The sequence below is a fragment of the Vicia villosa genome, linkage group LG3 (genome assembly GCF_029867415.1).
Source record: "Vicia villosa cultivar HV-30 ecotype Madison, WI linkage group LG3, Vvil1.0, whole genome shotgun sequence".
Classification (NCBI taxonomy): Eukaryota; Viridiplantae; Streptophyta; class Magnoliopsida; order Fabales; family Fabaceae; genus Vicia; species Vicia villosa.
Genome location: NC_081182.1, coordinates 174,901,135 through 174,923,169, shown reverse-complemented (window position 1 = coordinate 174,923,169; position 22,035 = coordinate 174,901,135). Strand labels below are relative to the sequence as shown.

The window sequence follows — 22,035 nt, the reverse complement described above, 5'->3', positions numbered from 1 at the left end:
CCTAGTTCTTGTTTGATTTCCTTTCTGTGGTTGTTTGTGTGTTTACCGCTAGCATCATTGTATATACTGCTTGCATGCATTTGCATCTATGTGTTTACCGCTTTCTTTTCTGTGGATGTTTGGGTGTTTACCGCTAGCATCATTGTATATACTGCTTGCTTGCATTTGCATCTATGTGTTTACCGCTTTCTTTATTCTGGATATACTGCTGTGCTGGCTGGTTGTTTTTCTTGGCGGGCGGGATGTTATTGTGAGGTAAAAGGTCCATTACCCAGACCAAGTATACACTTAGATTAGCGTGGATAGTTATGTTGGCTCTCGTGGCGCTTGGCACGTAGAGTTAGCATAGCATACCACAACCAGGAGAGAACTCGGTGAGGCGATCTCTGTCCGGCATGCTTATTGCCGTAGTCAGGCGCTCTCATTGTTTGTTCGAAATTCCTGGCGACCATTAGGGACATCCTGTGTGTGTTTAGGATTCCTACCTGTGAGATTTGGGATGGGACAGGAAACCTTGGCTCCTACATACCATTTGCTTCTTCAGACTTGAGGTCGGACCTTTATTTGGTCTGTTCTCATTGTATGTGATATGTCGTTGGTTCAGATTTGAGGTCGGACCTTTATTTGGTCTGTTCTCATTAGGCTCAGTGTTTTGGTATTCTGAAACGACGACGGAGCTTTGATCCTGTTACTTTTGGGTTCTATTCAAACATGGTACAACAAGAGTGGTTTTTTTGGTGGTTATTTGGTTCTTGGTGTTCTGTTGCAGTGTTAAACTTTTGATCCTGATACTTTCGTGTCGGTACTGGCAAATTAGCGCAGCATTGTCCAGATATATGATATGCATAACATGTCTTTTTTTTGTCTTTTGCATCATTTTAACATTCATGTTTATTATTTCCAGGTGTCCATCATATTGATTCTAATTTCGAGCAAAGGTTTACCCAAGATGAGTCCGCACAAGAGTCGCAATGTTGGATACAAATTCGTGAAGATTTCCTTGGGGGCATTGCCAGCTTTAGCTGAGAGGTCTCCGCCTGCAAACAAAGTTGACTTTGAGAAAAAACTATGGGAAGATACTGGATATTCTGGACTCTCCTCTAACAGAATACCAGGAAAGGGGAATTCACACACTCTTGCAGTTTTACGAGCCTTCTTTACGTTGCTTCACTTTTGTGGACTTCCAGTTGTTGCCTACCTTAGAGGAATACTCATATCTGATGGGAGTTCCAGTCAAGCGTCAGGTTCCGTTCTACAATACTATGGAGGTTCCGTCGTCTGATCAATTGGCGTCTGCTCTTTATTTGAGCCAGTCGTGGGTGAAAGCTAATTTTGAATCTAAGGTTAACCGCTCTGGTTTCTCCTTGGAGTGTTTGTTGAAGGAAGCTCATGATGTTGCTGACAAGGGAGCGTGGAGGGGGTTCAATGCTTTATTGGCCTTATGTGTCTATGGGATAGTCTTGTTTCCCAACATACCCAAATTTGTGGACATAAATGCCATCCGTATTTTCATGACAGGAAACCCAGTTCCTACTCTCTTGGGGGACGTGTATCATTCAGTGCATTCTAGAAACCATAAGGGAAAAGGAGGTGTTGTGAACTGTTGCATTCCATTGTTATACTTGTGGTTTAATAGTCATATGCCTTGCAAAGGAGCTTTCGTAGCTACTCGAGATTCCTTGACCTGGGCGGAAAGATTGATGGGATTAAGGGCTAAGGACATTCGCTGGTATACTCCAAAGTTAGATTGGAAAGATGACGAGATGGTGTCTGAGTGTGGGGGATTTGATAATGTTCCTCTCATAGGAGTTAGAGGTGGTATTAATTATAGCCCACGTCTCGCTGTGCGTCAGTTGGGTTTTGCTCTGGTTAGTCCTCCCGAAGACGGGTTTGTGAAAGAATCCTTGTACTATGATGTATCGCAAGACACCACTGAATTGCTGAGAGCTGTCAGAGCATGGTTTAATGTCAGAGTGAGAATCAAAGCGGATTTGGGGAAGAGAGATTGCATTGCTCATCCTGATTATACGGAGTGGGTGGAGAAGAGAGCAAAAGACAATGGGTTGCCTTTCCCTTTTGAGGACCCTTTGTACACGCATGGTCCTGATTTTCCTGTTGATATGTCGGTGGGAAAGTTCCTAAAGACAGCGGATGCCAATGAACAGCTTCGTGAAGAGAATTTGGATTTGAGTATGAAGTTGTTTGACGTCAATCAAGAGAAGAAGGACTTGAGCCGTAAATTGAGGATGATTAGTGAAAGTTCTAGTAGGAAGGCCAAGGCACAAAAAAGACAACGTGTTGGTAACGCTGTTGTCGATGAGGTTGCTGAATTAAAGAAGGCGTTAGAAGAAGCTGAAGCTAGGTATTTAGAGAAACAACGGGAACTTGACGAAATGGCGGTTTCCAAAGAGGAGTTGCAAATCCAACACGAGGCGGAAATAGCGAGTTTAGCGTCGGTGCTTCAACGCAGTGATGAAAGAATCGATGAAGGATATGCACAGAGAAAGAGGCTACAATGTCACCTCCAAGGAAGTCAAGCCCGGTTAGACAAAGTGTTGAAAGAGAATCAGACTCTAAGAGATCAACTTCAAGAGAAAGATGAGATCATTCGAGGGCTCACTCAGAAGTCAGATCAGTGATGTTCGGGAGCAGTGTTTGATGTTTGTTTTGTTGTTGTTTTGATATTGATCACCATCAGGCTTGTTGATGGGATCGATTATTGGGTTGTATATTTGTTTGAAAATTTGTAATGAACTCCTTGTATGCCGTACTTTGATGATTATATGATATGTTCGTTCTTGTGCGGAATCCAATGCTTTGTCTTATAATGTTGCTGGAAATTGCGAATCAATGTGTTGAACACTTGGAAATATTAAACATGTCGTTTGCATTCATATTCATGCACTTCATACATTATCACGCATGCATAACAGGTGTTCCAGATATTTTCTTGTTAACTGATTAGGCTTTTGTTCAACAGCAATTGCTTCATCACACAGTTATGGTACTCGAGGCAATCAGAGGCGACAAATGGAACAGATACAGGAACAGATGGCTGAAATGCGAGCTCAGCTGACGGAACAGATGAACACGCAGATGACTCAATTTATGGAGGCGTTGGCTAACGTCACTAGAGGTCAAGAGGATTTGAGAGTTCTCGTTGAGAATTCTAGGAGAACTGAGAATGATGGAGGACAATATGGGTTATATGATGACGTATCCGGACGGATTGAGAACAACCATGATGAGAACGAGTTCAGGCAGCCTGCCCACGTGCCTTATAATCCTTTCAACCAGAATCAGGGGTTTCCACCGCCGCCTCCGTCTCGTCTCTTTGGAGGAAGAGGTCATCATAATCGGGGAAATCAAGACTTTGATTTCGAGAATGTGGATCAACTGTTGAGGCACAGTGCTGAAGGTGTGCAGGATGATGGTGGTAAGATTCGTCTGATTGAGGAACGTCTCCGAGCTATTGAGGGTAAGGGTGTGCTTGGTATGGACATCACTGATCTAGGATTGGTTCCTGGCATAAGGGTTCCTCCAAAGTTCAAAGTGCCGATTTTTGATAAGTACAATGGGGCTACCTCTCCCATGACGCATGTCAAAGCGTACTATCGCAAGATGTCAGTTTATTCAGAGGACGAAGGTTTCTTGATGCACTTCTTCCAAGATAGTCTTGCTGGGGCTTCCTTGGAGTGGTACGTTCAACTTGAGCGCACTCATATCTATTCTTGGAGAGATCTTGTCGAAGCTTTCATTAAGCACTATCAGTACAATGTTGATATGGCGCCCAACAGGACTCAGTTGCAAAGTTTGGTTCAGGGGTCTAAAGACTCTTTCAAAGAGTACGATCAGAAATGGCGTGAGTTAGCCGCAAAAGTTCAACCACCTATAGCTGAGCGTGAGATGATCGATATGTTCACAAGTACTCTATCTGGACACTATTATATGGCTTGCAGTGCTTCAGCCAACTTTTTTGAGATGGTGAGATATGGCGAACGTGTTGAAACGGGTCTAAAGATGGGGAAAATTCAGTTAGGAGCTTCTTCTAATACTCCTAGTGGTAAGAAACAAACTGAGGGTTATGCCAGAAGGAAGGAAGGAAATGCGGATGCCATATATGGGAGAAGGGGTTCAGGAAGAAACAATTCACAGGTTAATGCTGTCATGATCCCAGTGCCGCAACAACAACAGCATATGCAGGGACATCGTTCCAATAATGATCGCTATCCTCCCAGGACCAGGCCTCACCGAAAGATTGATGCGATTCCTATGACCTATGCTCAGGTGTTGCAACATTTGCTCAAGATTGAGAAGATTACTTTGAGAGATGCTCCGAATGCTCCGGACACACAATCTCCGAATTACAAAGCGAATGCGCGGTGTGCTTTTCATTCCGGTGCTGCTGGACATGATACAGAGAGGTGTATTGCGTTGAAGAATAAAGTCCAGGACTTGTTGGATCAAAAGATAATTCAGTTCACTCCTACACCCAATATTGTCAATAATCCGATGCCTACTCATGGAGGTTCGGGTGTGAATGCCATTGAGAGTGAAGAGACAAGTGTTGTATCCGACGTGGGTTGTTTGACTTTTCCTCTGGTGTCTGTGAAGCAACATCTGGTCAATAGCGGCATCTTCCCGGGTTGTGGTGTGGATTGTGAGAATTGCAAGAGTCAGCCTGAAGGTTGTGCTGATTTAAAAAGTATGGTACAAAAACTGATTGATGAGGGTCCTCTTCAATTTTATCGAAGGTCGAGAGGTGCGAAAAGTGAGAGTGGTGAAGTGTCTGTGATTTCAATTCTTTATGAGCCGGTTGTTCCAATCTGTATCCAAGTGCCTATTCAGATACCTGTTAGTATCCCATATGAGGAGCAACCAGCGGCGTTGATGATTACCGTGCCAGGGCCTATTCCATATGAGAGTGAGAAGGCCATCCCTTGGCATTATGGTTCAGATGTGTATTACTATGGCACGAAGGAGGAGGGCGAGCTCTCCGAAGAGAAGTCTGTGGAAGCCGCAGTTGCAAACACTGATAATTTTGCCGGTACTGGTAGAATCACTCGCAGTGGTAGGGTGTTCTCCCCTCAGCCAATACAAAACAATGCAGATGCTTTGGCTAAGGCCAAAGGCAAACAAGTGGTGACTGATGTCCAGAATTCTCCGATTCATAATGGGCCACCTGATAGTGCTGTGCCTTCCAAGGATGTGGAAGAGTTGTTGAGAATCATCAAGAAGTCTGATTACAAAGTTGTTGAGCAGTTGGGTCAGACCCAATCAAAGATTTCCATCTTGCAACTGTTGATGTGTTTAGAAGGTCATAGAGATGCTCTCTTAAGAATTCTGAATGGTGCTTACGTCCCGCATGAAATATCTGTGAATCAGCTAGAGGCGGTAGCCAATAATATCTCCGGTGGAAATGGTTTGGGATTTACGGATCATGATCTTCCTCCAGAAGGGAGAAACCATAACAAGGCTCTGCATATTTCGATTGAGTGTAAGGGGACGACCTTTTCCCGTGTTTTGGTTGATACTGGGTCTTCTTTAAACGTGCTTCCCAAATCAGCTCTAATGAGAATTGACTATGCTGGTGTGGAGTTAAGGCCTAGTGAATTGGTGGTGCGCGCGTTTGACGGTTCAAGGAGGTCTGTGTTCGGAGAGGTAGATCTACCAATCCAAGTGGGTCCTCAGATCTTTACCACAACCTTTTATGTGATGGATATTCAACCCGCTTACTGCTGTCTGTTGGGACGACCATGGATTCACAAGGTTGGTGCTGTGACATCCACTCTTCATCAGAAGTTGAAGTATCCGGTTGACGGTAAAGTGGTGACGGTCTGTGGTGAAGAAGATTATATCGTGAGTCACTTGTCCTCTTTCCAATATGTAGAGATCGAAGTTGAAATACATGAGACGCCGTTCCAAGCATTTGAGGCTGTGAATGCTGTGAAAACTCCTCTTTGTGAGTTAAAGAAGCCGGAAACGATTATGTCTTCCTTGAAGGATGCACAGGTGGTTGTGGAAACTGGTAAAAGTGAGGGGTGGGGACAGATGATTGATGTGCGCCCTAAGTTCAATAAAAATGGTCTCGGTTTCAACCCTGGCAGGCAAAGCTTTATGTCTCCAACATCAAGTTTCACTCCAGTCAAGTTTGTGAGGGGTGGCGTCATCCAAGATGGTCAGGTCAATGCCATTGTCAATGGTGAAGAGGTGGATAGTGACTGTGATTTTGATAGCTGGATCCGCCCAAGTATTCCTGGAACAAAGCTCAACAACTGGACAATTGAAGATGTCATTCAAGTCACACAGGCTAAGGAGTAATTTTCTTGTTTTTTACTTTTCTTATCATGCAATAATTCCTACGCTCTGCCCAAGGCGTAGTGAATCTCATTTGTAGGGCCATGCAGTTCGCATTTTCAAAGTATTCATGAAATAAAAGGACGTTTTTTGCATTCAAATGTTTTGTTCCTTGTCTTTCTTTTAAATGTTTTTATTTAAATGGCAATGTTTCCTTTTACACCCACTTGCACATAGCTTAATAAATAAAAAAAACTAAAATAAAAGCATCAATCATGCAGATGTTCCACCACCACGGATTCTATTGGTAACAGTTCCGCTATTGCTTATTATGATTTTGACAATCCGATCTACCAAGCCGAGGAGGAAGCTCATGAAGATTGTGACCTTCCCGATGAGTTGGCTAGATTGTTGAAACAGGAAGAAAAGAAAGCGATTCAGCCGCATCAGGAGGCAATCGAGATGGTAAATGTTGGCACTAAAGAGCAAGTCCGAGAAGTCAAGATAGGGGCTTGTCGCATGCTCGCGAAAATTAGACAGAGTCGCCACCAATATATTTATCCCAAAAGGGAAAGGAATATCAGAAAACCTGGAATGGATAAGAACGAGTCTTTCGACCAGAGATAGGGTACGGGAGTCGGTTACGCGAGGGGAAGGTACTAGCACCCCTCACGCCCATCGTACTCGATGGTATCCACCTATGTTTGTTCTATTCTAAGGGTGTCTAAATCTAAAGCTTAATTACTAAGGGAATGCATGCAAATGAAAGAAAAAGAAACACGGGGAAAATAAGGTTTATAAATAGTTGTGCTCGCTTAGGCCCCGCGACCCAATGCCTACGTATCCTTTTCAGGAATCAGAGCGTCGTAGTTCGGCTCTTTAGTTTTTGTTTGTTTTTTGTGTTTTTTAGTTGAACAGTTACGTTCGCACTCCGCTGCTCGACCTCTGGAGTCTTAAGCTGGGAATGGAGCGGAACTAACGTGTCCGATTAGGAGAAAGAATGCCCTGAAGGCAAGAGAAAGAATGCCTCGGAGGCAGGAAAGAAAAGAGAGAAGATTGGTTTGTATTTTTTAGGGTAATTCCATGATGAACAAAACCCAATACAAGGCTTCGCATCACTTCCTTACTTTGTTTAGGTCTTAGCCTTTATTAGATATTTTGAAGTGTTTTTGGTTAAGTGTCTTTTAAGGGAAATTAATTTGTGACTTGAATCATGCCATAAAAAAGGAGTTTTTTGAATATTTAGAGAATGCACATCGAGGCCTACGCCACAATCGTTTCTCTAAATGAAATACAGTTTTTGAATAATTAGAGAATGCACATCGAGGCCTACACCACAATCGTTTCTCTAAATGAAATACAATTTTTGGATATTTAGAGAATGCACATCGAGGCCTACGCCACAATCGTTTCTCTAAATAACGGTTAAGAAATACACCGAGACCTACGCCTCAATCATTTCTCTTCCGCTAAGTGGGAAAGAACATACATCGGGGCCTACGCCCCAATCATTTCTTTCACACTAAAAAAAAGGCATTAGCATGATTCGCGTCGTCCTTTATTAATGTTTTAAAAGTTGAAAAGAAAAGAGGAGAAGAAAACTAGCCTAAAATGAATAACTAGCTTAATGTTATGATTATACCTAAATGTTAGGATTTAAAGGGAAAAGGCTAACCTAAAAGTTATGGATTACAAGTCCTAAGAACTAAAGGAATGTGCAAGTGAAATTACAAGATTATAGGTCAAAAGAATCAATATAAACAAATGATACAAAATTATACACAAGCATGAATTAACAAGTCAAAAATATGGTACAAAAGAATGGACTAAAGATACTATTATTTTTATATTGATTTTTATGAAGGAAATTGAATTATAAATCAAGTAAAAGACTAAAACAAATAGCCTAAAACTAATATTTTTAGTGATTATTCTTATATGTCAAGAAATGTGTATTAAAGTCTAAGAATGATAGGAAAAATTAGTTTTTATTTACTAAAAGAAATGGTAAAAAATCTAATTAAAACCTAAATTAAAGAATGATGTAAACAGGGGGTGTACATTGAATCAGTGGTGTACATAGCATAGGCGCAGGCCCAAGTGGACAGGCCCAACAGAATGTTTTTTTTTGTTAGCAATTCTCTAGCCAAAAATGGCTGTGACGGGCCACAGCGGGTGCAGTAGCAAATCCGGCCCAATGGTTAATCTTGATTATTCCAGACTATTGTCTTATTCAAATAAAATTCTGGTTAGTGTTCAATTAGCCCTAATTAATTGTAATTAAATTGGTTAATAACAAAATTAATTGAAAATGTAATAAAAGAGGAATTAGCGTTTTAGGGTTTTCCACTTGTGACCATTCAACTTAATCGTGAAACTCAGTTCTCACTCTCTTACACTCGGACGGCGCCGGAGTGAGCCTCTCTCCTCCGTCATGATACCGCCTCCGGCCACCACCAAACCAAAACAGAAATATCATCTTTCTCATCTCTCTAATCCTCACTGATAAGACCTAAAACCTAAATTTTCAGAATCGAATTGAGCGTGATATGCGAAGTTTCAGAGAACAATTCGTTGGGGTTTTGAATCCACACACCTTAGGCTATATTATAGTAGCGAGAAATTGGAAAACGATGAAGGGGAAAGAGGTATTGAAAGCTTACCTGAAACGCAAAATAGCGAAGATCGTTGAAGGAAACCGGAGAGGGGATTCTGATTTTGGTACGTGCGAAATAAACGCAACGGATGAATGAGTTCTTCAGGTAATTCAATTCAACGCTTTAACTTTATCTTGCTTCTTCTTCTTCTTCGCTTCTTTTTCTATGTGGTTTCTGCGTATTGAATCTTTTGCGTGTTCTTGCTGCGTGTTGTTATTGTTGTTGAAGATGACGATGCCCCTGGAGCGTGTCGAAGATTGAAGCTAGTGTGAATACGTGTTTTGTGGATTCGTGATTGAGGTGCAGAGTTGAGCGAAGATGATGATTGAACGAGATTGATTGAAGGTCACGAAGTGATGGAGGTGGATGATGGTTGCAGGTGAGGTTGGAGAAGGGTGATTGAGAGTGTGAAGAGATGAAGATGATGATGAATGAAAGTGAGAAATGGTGGAGAATCTGAAACTGATAAAGAATGGTGGGGATCCTTGAATGAAGGTGGAGAAGAGAATATATAGGTGGAGAAAATCGATTCTGAAGGTTAGTTCAATCTCTGATTTTCTGTTATGCTTCTGTTTCTAAATCTGTTAGGCTGTTAGGAAGTTAGGAGTTTGTTAGAGGTTGGTTAGAGGTTGGTTGAAAGCGGTTAAAATTCTGTTAGAAGTTAGTTATAGAAGTTAGGTGGTTAGAGACTAATAACTGATTCTGTTATGGGATTGTATGGTAGTTAAAGGTTTATAACTGTTATAGGCTGTTTGTGAAGTGGTTAGGTTAGTAACTGCTTGGTGGTTATGAATTCTGTTATTTCGGTTAAAAAGTTGTTAGTAAACAAGTGGGTAGAGGTTAGGGATTAATTGTGAACTGAATGTGACTGAAATATATATGCAGGGTCTGTTTTGGTAGTTATGAAATGGTTAGGATATCATAGATTCTGTTATAGCTGTGTTGGAGTTAGTTACGGTTCTGTTAAGTGGTTGTTATAGTTAAGTGGAACAATTAACTTCTGTTAAGTAGTTACAAATTGTTCTTTCTTTTTTTTTTTGTTGAGAACATAACTGGCAGCGCACCGTCTCGGAGAGGAATAGATGAAACTTGTGGACATACAATGCTGATTGAGTGCTTATTTTGTAGAATGCAGGATAACATGTGACAGGTTCTTGAACTTGGGCCTGTATTAAATGTATTTGATTCTATACTGGTTTCTTGATGCATTGTGAATGTTTGGTAGAATGTATTCTTCTCTGATGCGAGGCTGCAGAATAGTGATTTCTTTTTTCATGTATGAGCAAATGCAGAGCTGGTTTAATGCTATGAGTGTATGGGGTTTGGATAGAATGCAGCAGGGTTGTTTGGATTAATGTGTTGGCTGTCTTTTTTCTTTAATCATGCAGGGTATGGAATGGTGTAGACAGATTCAAGACAATACGAAGGCCATGATGAAGATGCTTGGAGTTTTATAGATTAGCAAAGCCACTGATTTTTTTGTATAGTGTTTCTTGATGGAAATATGTATAATCTTTGTAGTAGATACTTGAATGCTCTTTTTGAATGATCTTTTGTATGGGATGGAAAGGAGTTTGATAGAATTGGCTTGAATCACATTTGTATAAATCTTGAATGAAGACCTTTAAATAATAGAATGTTGAATTTTGATTTGAATGTGACAAATTCAAATAAATTTGAACTTTATTCTTTTCATTCCATCTTGTACTTGAAAACTCATGTCCTGAACAAAATCATTCGCAATCAAGTTGGTTTTGATGTCAGGATAAATTGTACCACCATAACTTCTTTTCCAAGCAATCATCCATAGAAATCCTAATCTTCTGATTAAAAACCAATTATTAAGACCCAATCGAATTATAAACACCAAGAGCCCTTGATCTCATGTTGAGTTTATTGATTGAATGACTGTATGAGTTGTATTAGATGACCTAAAATGCAAATGATGGGGCGATAATGCAGATGAAATGGAAAAACATAAACCAATTAGAAATGGAATTTAGATAGGCAAATTTTGGGGTGCAACAGCTGCCCCTATTTAATCTTCTTAAACCTGAAGGTGAGATTGGCGCTAGCCTTTCGATCATTCAAGGTTGAAGAAGATTAAATACCAAGAGAACCTGAAAATTTGCCTGATGAGAGATAAGATCCACTGGGGAAGAAATGGTGTCAACTCCACTAAGGAAAAGTGTATCAATTCTGGATTGAACAAATTGACTCTGGGTTAGAAATGAACTCATATCAACTCTAGGTTGAAAAAGAAAAATGGGTCGACTCTGGGTCGAAGAATAAAGGGAAGTCAACTCTGGGTTGGACAAGATGTAAACATCAACTCTGGGTTGAGAATAGAAAGGGAAATCAGTATTAATGGGACAAGATATAGGCATCAACTCTGGGTTGAGATAGAAATTAAGAACATCAACTCTGGGTTGAAAACAAGAGATAGACATCAACTCTGGGTTGAGAGAAAGTAATTCAACTCTGGGTTGAAAGGGGAAGGATGAACAATTAGAAATAACCGTCAACTCTGGGTTGAGTGGGAAAGAGAAATCAATTCTGGATTGAACAAGGGACAACCATCAACTCTGGGTTGAGTGGGAAAAGCAAAAGATAACCGTCAACTCTGGGTTGAGTGGGAAAGGAGAAAAGATAACCGTTAACTCTGGGTTGAGTGAGAAAAGGGATCAATTCTGGATTGAATGAAAGATGATTGTCAACTCTGGGTTGAGAGGGAAAGAATAAGAGATCAACTCTGCGTTGAATAAGAGGTAAATTTCAACTCTGGGTTGAGGACGGAAGGGTTGAAAGAGGAAAGATGAACAATTAGGGATGACCGTCAACTCTGGGTTGAGTGGGAAAGAGGAATCAATTCTGGATTGAAGAAGGGACAACCGTCAACTCTGGGTTGAGTGGGAAAAGGGAATGATCAACTCTGGGTTGAATAAAAGAAAAGATAACCGTCAACTCTGGGTTGAGTGGGAAAGACAAGAGAAATATCCGTCAACTCTGGGTGAGAGGGAAAAGAAATTAACAAGGATTAACCGTCAACTCTGGGTTGAGTGGGAAGGACAAAAGATAACCGTCAACTCTGGGTTGAGTGGGAAGTGATAAGAAATAACCGTCAACTCTGGGTTGAGTGGGAAAAAGATCAACTCTGGGTTGAATAAAAGATAACCGTCAACTCTGGGTTGAGAGGGGGTAGTCAATTCTGGATTGAATAAAGGATGGCCGTCAACTCTGGGTTGAGTGGGAAAGATAAAAGATAACCGTCAACTCTGGGTTGAGTGGAAAAAAGACAGAAGATAACCGTCAACTCTGGGTTGAGTGGGAAGAGATAATATAATCGTCAACTCTGGGTTTAGTGGGAAAAGACAAAAGATAACCGTCAACTCTGGGTTGAGTGGGAATGAAAGACAAGGATCAACTCTGGGTTGAGTGGGAATGAAAGACAAGGATCAACTCTGGGTTGAATAAAAGATAACCGTCAACTCTGGGTTGAGTGGGAAAAAGGAGAAGGGTCAACTCTGAGTTGAATAAAAGATAACCGTCAACTCTGGGTTGAGGGGGAGAAGATAAAGGATAACGTCAACTCTGGGTTGAGTGGGAAAAGACAAAAGATAACCGTCAACTCTGGGTTGAGTGGGAATGAAAGACAAGGATCAACTCTGGGTTGAGTAAAAGATAACCGTCAACTCTGGGTTGAGTGGGAAAAAGGAGAAGGATCAACTCTGAGTTGAATAACAGATAACCGTCAACTCTGGGTTGAGGGGGAGAAGATAAAGGATAACGTCAACTCTGGGTTGAGTGGGAAAGATAAAAGATAACCGTCAACTCTGGGTTGAGTGGAAAAAAGACAGAAGATAACCGTCAACTCTGGGTTGAGTGGGAAGAGATAATTAACTCGGGGTTAAAAGATGAAAGGAAAGCCAAATGGGTTGAACACAAAAACATCAACTCTGGGTTGAAGAAAGATGAACATGATTGACCTTGGGAGATGACACCACAATGGTAACTCTGAGTAATCCGATGGAACATCAATTGAATGCTTGTAGGGACCTCATCTGATGAGTAACTTGGCTTATGCTTCATATGCAAATGTTTGATTTGTTTTATGCACTTCTAGAGATGCAATGCAATGGATTCTATATGCAGTGTACTGATGGGTTGTTCAGGGTTTCTGCTTTGCGTGGAATAGATTAGGCGGAGTTCTGACACTCTGTTCGAGATTCAAGGTGGGGTGGATGCCCCTGTTTTATTGATGATTGGATCATGCGAGTGAAATGATAATGAAAATGCAATGATTATGCATGATGCATTCATGACTATGAATGGAATGATTGTTTCCATAATACTAGGAGTGAATGGAGTGTTCCTTGTAGGAAGGTCATTGCCTGAAGGATAGAACTTGTGGAGGTGAGGTGTTTGGCTTGACTCCTCGACACTTGTCTTGATATCTGACACTTGATTGAAGATGAAGAGATGAATTGTTACTAGCTTGCCCCAGCGTGTATGATCTCTTGAGATAAGACTTTGATAATGCTTGAATCATGGAGATCGCAATGGTCTGCCCCAGTGTTAATCAAGGAATGAATGCCCCAGATTGAAAGGAACTGTTCCACTTGATGGATTCTTTAGATATTTGCTCAGCGGATGACCAACCTTTGCCTTTGTAAGATCACTCGATGGAATCTCAATGTTAGACTTTCCTTGGTATCAAGTACTTACTTTCAGATTAGAGACAATCTATTTTGGAAGATAATGAGAATGCAATGCACATGTTAATCTCAAAGAAGAGTTTTATTTGTCAAAATGTTGTGCTGATACTAATACAAATGACACAGCAACATTAGGAGTCAGTTTTGACATGATTTTACAGTTTGTATGCTTTCGGAACGAACTCTGCTTCAATTAGGACTTTTGAGGGTTGTAACGTGGTCGGGTTCACGGTTTAAGAAACAAAGGATAAGGCTCAAGTTCTACTTAACCCACCCCTTCTTCGTGATGTTCTCCAGTCCTACGTTCAGCTAGTCCGACACGAGCATTCGCCTTTCAGGAAGGATTGTGATGGATGAGGATCCTTTATAGCTTTGATGGAGGTGGCAGTCACCCTTTGGTGCTTTCATTGATAGTCACAACAACTTGTCCCTAGGAGGATTTTTTCTTTTGCTTTGTCTTTTGCTTTCCCTAACTTTTGCCTGGACAAAAAGTTTCTCTTGATTTTGGTTTTCGTTGTCCAGCGGGATATGCCCTCATTTTTGCCTAAGTCAATTGCTTCAAAGCTTTTTCTTTTTTCTTTTGACTTAGCGGGCTATTGTTCCTTTTTTATCATGATTCATAACTTTCTTTTCATTCTTTTTTCGTCTCATTCGGGAACAAGTTGTATGACTTTTGTGATTGACTTGATGAAAAGGTTGTGACTGCCTTCTTCTTAGTGAATGAGAGACTTCCATTATGGATAGTTCTCTTCTTCTTTTGTTGCGAGACATGAGATGTAATTGATCCTCTGATGGAATACCTGAAAGTTGAGCGCTCGGTCGCACTAACTGAAGACTACCCTGCCCCTGGTTAAGATGAAGGGTTTCATTGTATTTTTTTGAAAAGAAACTACTACTCCTTAGGCTCAAAGGGGTTGACGAAGGTTTCACTCCCTTATAACTCCGGTGTTTGGGAATTCGAAACAATGCCTGTACATCGTCAGCAGGATCTTTGTTCTAAAAGCATACAGTTAGTAGTTCATGTGTTTTTGATTTTTCATCATTCTCCTTTTTTAGTTGCTTAAGACAAATGAGTGAAGTATCAATGAACATAATGACAAAGATGAAATGATTTGAGACAAACATGTATATTGCATTATTTTTATTTATTCAAACAGAAATAGTTTCTTACCATGAGAAGTACTTGATAACAACAAAAGTAATACAATTGAAAATACTAAAGAAATCTATACAATGGCAAGCTTGGCCTTATTCTAATGCAAATGAAATGTTCTCTGACAAACATAAAGTCTTTAGGCTCCTTTGGTGGAAGGTGACCCATGGGTTTGTTTGATAATATCTTGATCTTGTCTGTAATTCCCCATGATTCTTTGTCTGTGAGCTCTTGTCAGATATCGGTGTGGAGGAATCGTCTTGATTAATCTGATGGAGAGGAAGAATGTAAGAGTCTTGGTAACCATGGATGCATATGTATGAATGCAAAAATGTTAATGATGATGCAATTGTATCATAAATCAGGATCAAGGATCAAGGCTTCTTAGATAACATCTTCTCATGGTCGATAAGATATGGTCGAATCCTCCAGATTCAGAGGTTCGACATTGCTTTCTTGATAAATAGGCGGTGCATAAGTCAAATATGGTCGAACCCTCCAGATTCAGAGGTTCGACGTTGATTTTGATAGATAATTGATGTAGAACTTCTGTATAAGTCAAAGATGGTCGAATTCTCCAGATTCAGAGGTTCGACGTTGATTCAGGATAGATAACCTTTGCATAAGTCACATAAAGTCGAACCCTCCATATTCAGAGGTTCGACGTTGATTATGATAGATAGTCTGAATGGGCATAGGGTGGGATGGAGGCATGTTTTCCTGCAAAACAAAATTTCCCAACCCCTCTCACAGGTAGGATCTAGTATATGGTAGGTCAAAAAGGTCACCAGCGTTAACAGTTCGCTTGAAACACCATCATTGCCGCAAATACATGCCAACAATGGTATCCCATTTGAACCTCGACTGGTCGTGGGTCTCATGATCACAATCAACAGAACCTGACATTCTGTTGGCGTCATGACTATCCACTCTATCCTAGGTAGCCTAAGTAACACTCTGGCCTGGGTATTGGGCCTTTTACCTCAAATCAGTAACATCCCATCCCAACAGAACATCATAATAATAATCATAGTATATGAAAATAAAATGCGATGCATAAAGAAATAAAGCAATAAAGCAATAAAGTAATAAAGCAATAAAGCAATAAATAAACACCCAAAGAAAAGAAAACAAACACAAGCTAGGATCGACTCGCTAAGAATGGACCAGCACAGGTCTATCACTTCCCCAGCAGAGTCGCCAGCTGTCGCATGCTCGCGAAAATTAGACAGAGTCGCCACCAATATATTTATCCCAAAAGGGAAAGGAATATCAGAAAACCTGGAATGGATAAGAACGAGTCTTTCGACCAGAGATAGGGTACGGGAGTCGGTTACGCGAGGGGAAGGTACTAGCACCCCTCACGCCCATCGTACTCGATGGTATCCACCTATGTTTGTTCTATTCTAAGGGTGTCTAAATCTAAAGCTTAATTACTAAGGGAATGCATGCAAATGAAAGAAAAAGAAACACGGGGAAAATAAGGTTTATAAATAGTTGTGCTCGCTTAGGCCCCGCGACCCAATGCCTACGTATCCTTTTCAGGAATCAGAGCGCCGTAGTTCGGCTCTTTAGTTTTTGTTTGTTTTTTGTGTTTTTTAGTTGAACAGTTACGTTCGCACTCCGCTGCTCGACCTCTGGAGTCTTAAGCTGGGAATGGAGCGGAACTAACGTGTCCGATTAGGAGAAAGAATGCCCTGAAGGCAAGAGAAAGAATGCCTCGGAGGCAGGAAAGAAAAGAGAGAAGATTGGTTTGTATTTTTTAGGGTAATTCCATGATGAACAAAACCCAATACAAGGCTTCGCATCACTTCCTTACTTTGTTTAGGTCTTAGCCTTTATTAGATATTTTGAAGTGTTTTTGGTTAAGTGTCTTTTAAGGGAAATTAATTTGTGACTTGAATCATGCCATAAAAAAGGAGTTTTTTGAATATTTAGAGAATGCACATCGAGGCCTACGCCACAATCGTTTCTCTAAATGAAATACAGTTTTTGAATAATTAGAGAATGCACATCGAGGCCTACACCACAATCGTTTCTCTAAATGAAATACAATTTTTGGATATTTAGAGAATGCACATCGAGGCCTACGCCACAATCGTTTCTCTAAATAACGGTTAAGAAATACACCGAGACCTACGCCTCAATCATTTCTCTTCCGCTAAGTGGGAAAGAACATACATCGGGGCCTACGCCCCAATCATTTCTTTCACACTAAAAAAAAGGCATTAGCATGATTCGCGTCGTCCTTTATTAATGTTTTAAAAGTTGAAAAGAAAAGAGGAGAAGAAAACTAGCCTAAAATGAATAACTAGCTTAATGTTATGATTATACCTAAATGTTAGGATTTAAAGGGAAAAGGCTAACCTAAAAGTTATGGATTACAAGTCCTAAGAACTAAAGGAATGTGCAAGTGAAATTACAAGATTATAGGTCAAAAGAATCAATATAAACAAATGATACAAAATTATACACAAGCATGAATTAACAAGTCAAAAATATGGTACAAAAGAATGGACTAAAGATACTATTATTTTTATATTGATTTTTATGAAGGAAATTGAATTATAAATCAAGTAAAAGACTAAAACAAATAGCCTAAAACTAATATTTTTAGTGATTATTCTTATATGTCAAGAAATGTGTATTAAAGTCTAAGAATGATAGGAAAAATTAGTTTTTATTTACTAAAAGAAATGGTAAAAAAATCTAATTAAAACCTAAATTAAAGAATGATGTAAACAGGGGGTGTACATTGAATCAGTGGTGTACATAGCATAGGCGCAGGCCCAAGTGGACAGGCCCAACAGAATGTTTTTTTTTGTTAGCAATTCTCTAGCCAAAAATGGCTGTGACGGGCCACAGGGGGTGCAGTAGCAAATCCGGCCCAATGGTTAATCTTGATTATTCCAGACTATTGTCTTATTCAAATAAAATTCTGGTTAGTGTTCAATTAGCCCTAATTAATTGTAATTAAATTGGTTAATAACAAAATTAATTGAAAATGTAATAAAAGAGGAATTAGCGTTTTAGGGTTTTCCACTTGTGACCATTCAACTTAATCGTGAAACTCAGTTCTCACTCTCTTACACTCGGACGGCGCCGGAGTGAGCCTCTCTCCTCCGTCATGATACCGCCTCCGGCCACCACCAAACCAAAACAGAAATATCATCTTCCTCATCTCTCTAATCCTCACTGATAAGACCTAAAACCTAAATTTTCAGAATCGAATTGAGCGTGATATGCGAAGTTTCAGAGAACAATTCGTTGGGGTTTTGAATCCACACACCTTAGGCTATATTATAGTAGCGAGAAATTGGAAAACGATGAAGGGGAAAGAGGTATTGAAAGCTTACCTGAAACGCAAAATAGCGAAGATCGTTGAAGGAAACCGGAGAGGGGATTCTGATTTTGGTACGTGCGAAATAAACGCAACGGATGAATGAGTTCTTCAGGTAATTCAATTCAACGCTTTAACTTTATCTTGCTTCTTCTTCTTCTTCGCTTCTTTTTCTATGTGGTTTCTGCGTATTGAATCTTTTGCGTGTTCTTGCTGCGTGTTGTTATTGTTGTTGAAGATGACGATGCCCCTGGAGCGTGTCGAAGATTGAAGCTAGGGTGAATACGTGTTTTGTGGATTCGTGATTGAGGTGCAGAGTTGAGCGAAGATGATGATTGAACGAGATTGATTGAAGGTCACGAAGTGATGGAGGTGGATGATGGTTGCAGGTGAGGTTGGAGAAGGGTGATTGAGAGTGTGAAGAGATGAAGATGATGATGAATGAAAGTGAGAAATGGTGGAGAATCTGAAACTGATAAAGAATGGTGGGGATCCTTGAATGAAGGTGGAGAAGAGAATATATAGGTGGAGAAAATCGATTCTGAAGGTTAGTTCAATCTCTGATTTTCTGTTATGCTTCTGTTTCTAAATCTGTTAGGCTGTTAGGAAGTTAGGAGTTTGTTAGAGGTTGGTTAGAGGTTGGTTGAAAGCGGTTAAAATTCTGTTAGAAGTTAGTTATAGAAGTTAGGTGGTTAGAGACTAATAACTGATTCTGTTATGGGATTGTATGGTAGTTAAAGGTTTATAACTGTTATAGGCTGTTTGTGAAGTGGTTAGGTTAGTAACTGCTTGGTGGTTATGAATTCTGTTATTTCGGTTAAAAAGTTGTTAGTAAACAAGTGGGTAGAGGTTAGGGATTAATTGTGAACTGAATGTGACTGAAATATATATGCAGGGTCTGTTTTGGTAGTTATGAAATGGTTAGGATATCATAGATTCTGTTATAGCTGTGTTGGAGTTAGTTACGGTTCTGTTAAGTGGTTGTTATAGTTAAGTGGAACAATTAACTTCTGTTAAGTAGTTACAAATTGTTCTTTCTTTTTTTTTTTGTTGAGAACATAACTGGCAGCGCACCGTCTCGGAGAGGAATAGATGAAACTTGTGGACATACAATGCTGATTGAGTGCTTATTTTGTAGAATGCAGGATAACATGTGACAGGTTCTTGAACTTGGGCCTGTATTAAATGTATTTGATTCTATACTGGTTTCTTGATGCATTGTGAATGTTTGGTAGAATGTATTCTTCTCTGATGCGAGGCTGCAGAATAGTGATTTCTTTTTTCATGTATGAGCAAATGCAGAGCTGGTTTAATGCTATGAGTGTATGGGGTTTGGATAGAATGCAGCAGGGTTGTTTGGATTAATGTGTTGGCTGTCTTTTTTCTTTAATCATGCAGGGTATGGAATGGTGTAGACAGATTCAAGACAATACGAAGGCCATGATGAAGATGCTTGGAGTTTTATAGATTAGCAAAGCCACTGATTTTTTTGTATAGTGTTTCTTGATGGAAATATGTATAATCTTTGTAGTAGATACTTGAATGCTCTTTTTGAATGATCTTTTGTATGGGATGGAAAGGAGTTTGATAGAATTGGCTTGAATCACATTTGTATAAATCTTGAATGAAGACCTTTAAATAATAGAATGTTGAATTTTGATTTGAATGTGACAAATTCAAATAAATTTGAACTTTATTCTTTTCATTCCATCTTGTACTTGAAAACTCATGTCCTGAACAAAATCATTCGCAATCAAGTTTGGTTTTGATGTCACGATAAATTGTACCACCATAACTTCTTTTTCAAGCAATCATCCATAGAAATCCTAATCTTCTGATTAAAAACCAATTATTAAGACCCAATCGAATTATAAACACCAAGAGCCCTTGATCTCATGTTGAGTTTATTGATTGAATGACTGTATGAGTTGTATTAGATGACCTAAAATGCAAATGATGGGGCGATAATGCAGATGAAATGGAAAAACATAAACCAATTAGAAATGGAATTTAGATAGGCAAATTTTGGGGTGCAACAGGGCTGCGCTTGAGAATAGTGTGAAACGGAGGCTTATTGCTATGTTGAAAGAGCATGCGGATATCTTTGCTTGGTCCTATGAGGATATGCCTGGTCTCGATACAGATATTGTGGTACACCGTCTACCTCTCAAGGAAGATAGTCCTCCTGTCAAGCAGAAGCTTCGAAGGACTCGCCCAGATATGTCGGAGAAGATTAAGAAAGAGGTTGAGAAACAGTTTGATGCTGGCTTCTTGCAAGTGGTGAATTACCCGCCATGGGTTGCGAATATTGTTCCTGTACCTAAGAAGGACGGAAAGGTCAGGATGTGTGTTGATTACAGAGATTTGAATAGGGCGAGTCCGAAGGATGATTTTCCTCTTCCCCATATTGATGTGTTGGTGGATAATACCGCTCCTTTTAAGGTGTTTTCCTTCATGGATGGTTTCTCTGGTTACAATCAGATCAAGATGGCACCAGAAGACATGGAGAAAACAACATTTATCACGCCGTGGGGAACTTTCTGCTACAAAGTGATGCCTTTTGGGTTGAAAAACGCAGGGGCAACGTATCAACGCGCCATGGTGACTCTTTCTCATGATATGATCCATAAAGAGATTGAAGTGTATGTTGACGACATGATTGCAAAATCTCATACTGAAGAAGAGCATTTGGTTCATTTGCAGAAGTTGTTTGAAAGACTTCGGGAATTCAGACTGAGATTGAATCCAAATAAGTGCACTTTCGAAGTGCGATCTGGAAAGTTGTTGGGTTTTGTTGTTAGTGGAAAAGGTATTGAGGTTGATCCTGCAAAAATAAAAGCTATACAAGAGATGCTTGAGCCGAGAACAGAAAAATAGGTTCGTGGTTTCTTAGGGAGGTTGAACTATATTGCTAGATTCATCTCTCATCTTACGGCCACTTGTGAACCAATATTCAAATTGCTAAGAAAGGATCAGACGGTCAGGTGGAATAATGATTGTCAAAAAGCATTCGAAAAAGTGAAAGAGTGTCTGCAGGAACCTCCGATACTAATGCCTCTAGTTCCAGGAAGACCTTTGATTATGTACCTCACAGTTCTTGAAAATTCAATGGGATGTGTGCTGGGTCAACATGACGAGTCTGGTCGAAAAGAGCATGCAATATACTACCTTAGCAAAAAGTTTACCGACTGTGAATCCCGATACTCACTGCTCGAGAAAACTTGCTGTGCTTTGGTGTGGGCTGCTCGCCGGCTGAGGCAGTATATGTTGGTTCACACCACCTTATTGATTTCCAAGATGGATCCTATCAAGTACGTCTTTGAGAAGCCCGTTCTTTCCGGAAGAGTAGCCAGGTGGCAAATGATTTTGACTGAATATGATATCCAATATACTACCCAGAAAGCCATCAAAGGTAGTGTGTTGGCAGATTATCTTGCGCATCAGCCGGTCGAAGATTATGAACCGATGAAGTTTGAATTCCACGATGAGGATGTCTTGTACATCAGAGATTGTAACATTCCCGGACCAGAGGAAGGACCCGAACCAGGATCGCGATGGACGCTCGTGTTTGATGGTGCCTCTAATGCACTCGGGAATGGTGTTGGAGCTGTAATTACTTCTCCATCAGGTTTTCATATTCCGTTTACAGCCAGAATCTGTTTTGATTGCACTAGTAACATGGCTGAGTATGAAGCTTGCATCTATGGTATCGAAGCTGCGATCGATTTGCGAATCAAGTACTTGAAAGTTTATGGGGATTCCAATCTTGTTATTAGCCAGATTAATGGAGATTGGGAAACTCGCCATCAGAACCTGATTTCATACAGGGAGCATGTGATGAGACTCATTCCGTACTTTGATGAGATCACATTC

The 22,035-nt window shown here is 40.2% G+C and overlaps 1 protein-coding gene across 1 annotated transcript; it reads left to right on the top strand.

Moving 5' to 3' along the window:
- The first annotated feature begins 3,030 nt into the window (after positions 1 to 3,030).
- On the top strand, positions 3,031 to 10,411 carry LOC131659422 (uncharacterized). The gene is made up of 5 exons (XM_058928613.1): positions 3,031 to 4,287; positions 4,318 to 5,266; positions 5,891 to 6,183; positions 10,180 to 10,230; positions 10,343 to 10,411. Exons 1-5 carry the CDS (start codon positions 3,031 to 3,033, stop codon positions 10,409 to 10,411), a joined length of 2,619 nt encoding a protein of 872 aa, XP_058784596.1.
- The last annotated feature ends 11,624 nt before the right edge of the window (positions 10,412 to 22,035 follow it).

Coding starts and splice junctions, on each gene's coding strand:
- LOC131659422 (XM_058928613.1), top strand. CDS start 3,031: ATGGAACAGATACAGGAACAGATGGCTGAAATGCGAGCTCAGCTGACG. Junction 5,267..5,890: donor CAAAGTTGTTGAGCAGTTGG/GTCAGACCCAAT, acceptor TCCAATATGTAG/AGATCGAAGTTGAAATACAT. Junction 10,231..10,342: donor ATAGTGATTTCTTTTTTCAT/GTATGAGCAAAT, acceptor TTAATCATGCAG/GGTATGGAATGGTGTAGACA.